General features: G+C 40.4%; 1 protein-coding gene across 1 annotated transcript in view; it reads left to right on the top strand.

Annotated features, from left to right (window-relative positions):
• LOC107105049 (anoctamin-8-like) overlaps positions 1–6,344 on the top strand; it is a 12,466-nt gene extending 6,122 nt beyond the window's left edge. The window contains exons 6-15 of the mRNA XM_015405166.1: positions 211–338; positions 432–593; positions 672–824; positions 1,035–1,161; positions 1,266–1,321; positions 1,402–1,476; positions 1,654–1,788; positions 5,217–5,464; positions 5,706–5,865; positions 5,946–6,344. Coding sequence (XP_015260652.1) covers positions 211–338; positions 432–593; positions 672–824; positions 1,035–1,161; positions 1,266–1,321; positions 1,402–1,476; positions 1,654–1,788; positions 5,217–5,464; positions 5,706–5,865; positions 5,946–6,344 — 1,643 coding nt within the window. The remainder of the gene's footprint in view (positions 1–210; positions 339–431; positions 594–671; positions 825–1,034; positions 1,162–1,265; positions 1,322–1,401; positions 1,477–1,653; positions 1,789–5,216; positions 5,465–5,705; positions 5,866–5,945) is intronic.
• Positions 6,345–7,271: the final 927 nt, after the last annotated feature.

The following is a 7,271-nucleotide window of genomic DNA, read 5'->3' as shown; positions in this document are numbered from 1 at the left end:
CCATCCATCCATCCATCCATCCATCCATCCATCCATCCATCCATCCATCCATCCATCCATCCATCCATCCAGAGAATAATTTTATTAGTGGCCCAATCCTCTCCTGTCATTCCTGCATAAATTCTTGAATATTTAAAACATGCATCATTAGCAGGTTAATTGCAACTTTAATGTACAATTTGCAGCTTGTTCTTTGCACCCTATTTACAGATGATATCTGCGATTACTTTGGGGTGAAGATTGCGATGTATTTTGCCTGGCTGGGTTTCTACACCACCTCCATGTTGTATCCTGCTGTGATCGGCTTTGTGCTGTGGATGCTCACAGAGTCGGATCAGGTGAGGAGACAACATTTGGTGGCCTGAATTATTAACAGGAAGACAGCACCGCCTGTTCACTGCCAGAAACATGCGTCTGTTTGTGTTTCCCAGACGAGTCGTGACATCTGCTGCGTAGTGTTTGCTCTCTTCAACGTGGTGTGGGCCACTCTGTTCCTGGAACGGTGGAAGAGGCGGGGAGCAGAGCTGGCGTACAAATGGGGAACACTGGACACACCTTCCAAATCCCTGGAGGAGCCTCGTCCTCAGTTCCGGGTGAGGGGGGGTTGATTTCTAATGTCTGTCGTTGCATCTCGCTCCTGTTTCGTGTTGTTTAACGCTCTCTGTGCACAGGGAGTGAAGCGCTGCAGCCCCATAACGGGATGTGAGGAGTTTTACTATCCTGCATGGCGCAGGCGTGTGTTCAGATGGCTGGTCAGCCTGCCCATATGTATCCTCTGCCTCTGCTTTGTCTTCCTCGTCATGCTCATCTGTTTTGAGCTGCAGGTCAGCTTCTGTTTGGAATGTCTTGCTCATTTAAACGTAGCAGCTGCATCCTCAAAACAACATTTTTTTTATTTTGGCATTCAAATTTTATTGACAATTTTAAATAGTATTATCCCACATCTATGGGTTAAAACTCTTTTTTTTACGTTTTAGTTTTCCTTTAATACAGTAAAAAAAATAAATAAAAACAGCTGCATTTGTGACCTGCAGGAGTTTGTGATGGGGATCAAGGAAATGCCTCGGCTGGCTCGCTTTATCCCTGAAATCATGCTTGCTATCACTGTGAGTGCATGTGACGAGGTGTACAGGAAAATCGCCTGCTGGCTCAATGACATGGGTAAGAGTCCAGCTTCAGCTCATCTAAACACAGTTAGTGAGTCTCATTTGTGCTTATTTTTAGGTTCATTCTGCTTTTTCTATTTTTTTATTTCATTAATGTAGAAAACTACAGACTCCAGAGTGCCTATGAGAAAAATCTCATCATCAAAATGGTTCTTGTGAGTAGATTTATCACTACTGAACTTTTCCCTGTAGCATTAAAATAATTTTTCTCACCTTTCCTTCCTTTTTCTTGCAGTTTCAGTTTGTAAATTCTTATCTCAGCCTTTTTTACATTGGATTCTACCTCAAAGACATGGAGCGTCTGAAGGAGGTATGAAAAGAGCTGAAACATGTTTTTTTAGTCCAGTTAACCTTAAACATTACTTACCCATACACCATAGGCGTTAGCATCATTTTACCCTCTAAATGCTTTGCCGTGTCTGTCTTCTCACACTGATGTCCACGCCCATTCTTCTACACTCCCATCCATGTTGTTCCTGTATGGAAGATGCTGCTGCTGTTGTCTCTGTTACGGAGTCTGCAGCGGCAGGTCCGGGAAAATCTGCTTCCTTACATCCTCTTCAAGGTTCAGATGATTGTGGTCTCTGTACCGTGGTTCTTCAGGGCTTTGCTCAGGTCTAAAGTATGACTCCTATTAATCTGGGTGGGACTGGAGGTCCATTTTGTCTTCCTCTGTCTTGGCTCATTGCTGCCACTGCGTCTGCTTTGTTCTGGTTTGCCCGTTGGTGATGGGAAGGCTTTTTTGCTAGAGATGAATAAACATGCAAACATTCGGGTCTGATTTCTGAACTTTAGCTGTTATTAAACTGTAGCTTTTCAGTATCAATGGTAGCCGAATCCAGTCCCTCTCTAAGAACTATACCGTATGGTTGAGGTAGCACCTTCACACCATTTTAGGCACGTTTCAATTCACTTCTTGCTCTTTGTGCAAGCTTTAAAAAATTGTCAAAAAAAAACAAAAAATCCATAAACATCAACATCATGTCATGTAATGCTTGGCATTAATAAACAGTAAATAAAGGGAACAAACTACTGTAGCATGGACCACCAATCAATTACTGACTGTGGTTTTAACAATAATGTTTCAATCAAATAAGCTGTACTTTCTTTGTCATGCCAACTGGTTTTAGCAATGGTCGATACTTTAGGTGTCAAAACAGAAATGCAGTTCCAATGCTGGCATTCAAACCTCCTGTTATCTAATTTAAGTCTTGCTCTCTGTTGTTTTTGCACGGCCTGAATGAACTGGAGACATGGAGGTTGCATAGGATATTGGAAGTAATAATTTTTTTTCTTTTAAATGGATCTTAGATCACAGTGTTTCCTCAGAATTAATTTTTAACATCTCATAAATACTGAAAATTACTATAGTTAAGCTTTAAATTATTCATACTTCTGGCAAATCTGGGTTTAAAGTTATCTTGAATTTTTTACTAGACTTGGAACTTATTAGCAAGCTTATTACCAAGGATAAATCGTTAGGACTTTGAGTGGGATCATGCAAAGAATCTGGTCAATATAGAGAATTTGATTGACACCATCCTGGAGATAAATATCAGCTGCCATCAACCCCTTTGCTTTTAGATGTTGGAGATCGGCCTGTTTTTCTAGTGTTGTCCTGTTTCTCTGACTGTGACTGGCTGGATGTGCTCCTGGTACAGCTGCCTTTTATATCTCTGCTTCTGTTTCCTTGAACCCCAGTCGGTCTCGGTAGATGGCCGCTCACATTGAGCCTGGTTCTGCTGGAGGTTTCTTCCTGTTAAAAGGGAGTTTTTCCTCTCCACTGTCGCTACAAGCATGCTTAGTGTGAGGGATTGCATTCGAGTCAATGAGTCGATGCAATCAACTGGTTTTCCTTAGATAGAAAACTTTGAATCAATTTGACTGTATGATCTGGTTGAACTGTAAAGTACCTTGAGATGACATGTGTTGTGAATTGGCGCTATATAAATAAACTGAATTGAATTGAAGTTTTTAAAAAAATCAAATTTTTGTTCTTTGATAATTGAAAAAAATTACACGCAATAATTGCTTACTTTTTATTGGACTGCAATGAACTATATTATTCCTCACAAAATTTTATCTCCATTTTCATTTTTTTATTTGTTGTCACAATGACATTATTCTCATTTCCTTTTCATAAAAATTATTTATAGGGTTATACATAATTTGGGGCTTAATGATAACTTCTTCTGTCTCAGACATTATCAACACTTTAAGGTCCTTGTGGGTGTTGATGGTAGAGTGTTTATTGTTTAAAAAAAAAAAAAAAAGACTGGATTCAGGTGTTCCAGCTGATGGCTCAGATCAAGCTCTTACCTCGATATTACTAAACCGGTGCATGTCTGTGTTTCTTTGCAGCTGCTGAAAGAAACTGTCTATCAATGAGTCAGGATTGTTTCTTTTCGTGAAACATCACCTATTGTCCTAAACTGCAAATCTTATTTTTTGGGATGACATTGTATGGGATTTTCCAACTTTTATTACACTCTAAAAAGAAAATGCAACTCCAACTTAAATTACTTTTTTCAGTTGGGAAAAAGGAATTGAATTTAGTTTGCCAAAACTAATTTATTTAAGTTTTCAACTTATATGCTTAATAAATTAAGTTGGATCAACTTGGTTCAGTTACTGTTTTATTTATTTATTGAATTTGCAAATTGCAGTGGAGAAAAGCTCAATTTTCAAATTGCAGAAGCTCTCAATTTGTGCACATTCCATTTAATGAGAGTAAGTTTGCTGCCACATCGAAGGGGAAGGAGTTTTAGCTAACATACATGCATGCAAGTAGAAGTCACGCCTTTGCTGCAAAACAATAACTGTTAAGTCCTGTAATAGTGAAGTCTGGACAAGCAAGCTTTCAAGGTAATTAAAAAACAATCAATATACTAATGTTTAGTGTAAAGGAAAATCAAAAATAAAAGCTCTATTCTTCATATTGTTAAAAGAAAAAGTCAGCCAGTGGGCAGAAAGTAAAGTAAGATGAAAACAGAATGTGAGCCTATAGTTAAACACTTCAAAGTAAAAGACTCGAATGGAAATCCTGGTCATCTTATTGAGTTTAGTGTAAATGTTTAGTGTTGGAGCAGGTACTGGTGGGAGGACAGAAGCTCCTTTTCTCAGTTTCCTAGAAACTGGATGGGACATTGTATCCGAGTCCTTCCAGGGATCTATTGTGTCTCTGCTTGTTTGTATTCTGCCTGCCTTCACAGCTGCCCTGAATATGTTACCATGCGAACAGTCAGCCTTTTTATCTGCATTTTTTTACTCTTCCACAGATATAAAATGACTGAAACATTTACGACTGTTTAGTTTACTGCCATTTTAGTTGTGGGATTTGCCAGTTCCCATTCAGCTTGTGTTTGTCGGCCCCACATACATTTTTTTAGCGTGGTTCTAAATGGGACTTTGGTCACACTTAGTAAGTCCACATTTAGATATTAAAACAAAACCAAGAGGTGACCTTTGTGTAACCTATGGAGCATTTTATCTGGGACCTATTTTAGGGCTAATTAAAGTACTCATATGGACCCTGAATGTCCCCTACATATAAACAATACCTCAATGACAGATTTAATATATTTTTCTTTACTTGTTAGTGATAATGTGTCCAAAGAAACATTCCCCTGCAAGAATTAGGGGAGAGCAGAGTAGGTAAAATGAATTATGTTCTAAACTTGATGAATATATGAATATAAGTCTGTACCCAAATAAAATTTCCTTTGGGACAATAAAGTTAATATAATCTATTCTGATCTAATATGAACCTCAGAAATGGTGAGTTGCTTACATATGTAATCAGAAACATAAGATTGATAGCATTAAAGCTGATGAGTGCATGTTAACCTCTCTTTTTTCTCCTCCTCTCCTGGTTTACTTAAGGGGAAACAATGCTTGTTTAATTTTCTTTTAGATTTGGTGAATTTTCCTACTGGGGGGTGTCCTGATCTGCATTTTAAAGCCTTTGCCTTTCTCTAACACCTTAAAATCTCTATTTGTTTCCTGTTTTCCTCTCTCAGTGTGAACTAACTCTCGTCCTCTCGCTGTCAGATGCTGGCCACTCTGCTCATCATCCGTCAGTTCCTTCAGAATGTGAAGGAGGTCCTGCAGCCTTACCTGTATGAGCGACACAAGCTGGGGGAGCTCTCGTTAAGAGCCGTTTGGGATCTGCTGCTCTCTGTTCTGCTAAAATACGCCCGGCTGGCGGCTGGAAAGGTCCAGGCCTCTCCCACGGACCAGGCTGTGCCTGGACCCGGACTGAGGGGCACCAGACCTGGATTGGGGCAGTCAGAACGAAGGTCATTGTCATCAAAAGGGATGAAATCAGCTTTAGTGTGCAGAGGAGTAACTGACACCAATCATTTACTCTCAGAGGCATTCAAACACATCTGCTCTGATTCACTTTATCTTCCTCTGTCATTGTTTGTGTGCCACATGCTGTTATGATTCATGCCTGTCAAACATTTAGAGAATAGCTACAGCGAGCTGCTTATACTCTCAGCTTCCCTGACACGTAATCAAGCATTTAACTCCGTGCAGGGAGAGGAAGTGTTTGAACGGCGGATGTGGAGTGCCTGATGAGGACGAGGGAGGAGAGCGGGACGAGGCTGATAGCGGGAGGTTCAGTGAAGGAGAAACAGAGGAGGAGAATGTGATTGACTGCGGTCTGAAGCTGAGGAAAGTCAGCTTTATAGAGAAGGTACAGATCTGCGCCTCAGTTGAACTTTGACTTGTTGTGAGAGTAAAAATAACAACAGCAGCTGTTGTGTTGATCTGAAGGTGGACAGAAGGCCGGCCTGTGGTGGAGCCTCCATGGAAAACAGCTTCCTGGAAGAAGGGAGCCCCACCATGGTGGAGAAGGGAATGGACCCTGCTTCTGTGTTTGAAATGTGTGACGACGACGACGATAATGGCATCCATGATGTGAAGGACTCAGGAGGGGGTGGCTCTGAGGGGCTCAGCGCTGCTGCTGCAGGTGGCGTAGCCTCGCCGCCCTCTGCCTCCGAGAACAGCACGTCACTGCGTCACAGGAGAAGAGGGCAGAGCGTTGAGAGGGCGGAGCCTAAAAGCAAAAGGGATTCATGGATGGATCCTCCTGAGGAGATCGAGAGCACCACGCTCACTCAGGCTGAGATGGAAAGCTGCATGCAGACCTACGCTGTAAGAACCCCTCTGTAGATTTTCAAGTGGTAAAAAACTGAAATCTGCAAGTCACCAAACAAGCTGACGCCTGGACCTCATAGGGCAGCTTTCCAACAACAACAAACTTTTATTTAAGCTGTTATAATTGACTTTTATATTTACTAAAGCTTATCTGTCTTTTAAGATAAAGGATAAAGAAATTAAAGGAATTTGGGGAAAATGTGATTCAAGCTTTGATTAGCAAACAGATCAACCATCAACAAGGGTGTTTTCTTTGATTTTCAATACAGACAAAACATTCAAACTTGAATTATATAAAGATGTCAAACTGTTGCAACCTCAGCCCACTGTCTAAAGTGATCAAATAAAGTTAAGCACAGATCAATAACTGAGTGAAACATATAACTGACTGGCATGCCCCCTTCTGGCTATTTTAAGTAGGGTTCCTAAGGCATCTGAATATGCAAAGAGCATCTTGTACAATCTAGATATACTGAGTAGAAAGAGCACAAGATGAGTTGTTAAAGTAGTGGACTGCATGATTTCAATAAAATTGCTTTTACTCAGTTTTATCAATTATTTTTTATTATTTATAGTTATTTTAAAGGTGTAGTGCTCATTAATTAATATGAGCCTTTTAGTCTGATATGCAAATTATCCTGGTTTAGCCATAGAAGTTAGGTTTTATCTTCAGTCCCTGTCACCTTGGTTGTACACAAGAAATATATTTAAGAAATCATTTACATCTTTGTTATTTTGAAAATCCAAAAAATGGAAGGTTTAGCTATGAAATCAGGCTAGGGCAGTGCTTATGCTCTGTACTGAAAGCTTGTGTTTTTAAACTTCTACTCATTTATGGGTTAGTGGACACGTCATCAACATAAATAGAGGAAGGAAGGAAGGAAGGAAGGCAGGCAGGCAGGCAGGCAGGCAGGCAGGCAGGCAGGCAGGCAGGCAGGCAGG

Source organism: Cyprinodon variegatus, unplaced genomic scaffold, assembly GCF_000732505.1.
Source record: "Cyprinodon variegatus isolate N-32 unplaced genomic scaffold, C_variegatus-1.0 Scaffold2029, whole genome shotgun sequence".
In the NCBI taxonomy this organism is placed as follows: domain Eukaryota; kingdom Metazoa; phylum Chordata; class Actinopteri; order Cyprinodontiformes; family Cyprinodontidae; genus Cyprinodon; species Cyprinodon variegatus.
The sequence above is the reverse complement of the archived record's forward strand: the minus strand, read 5'-3'. Positions and strand labels throughout refer to the sequence as shown.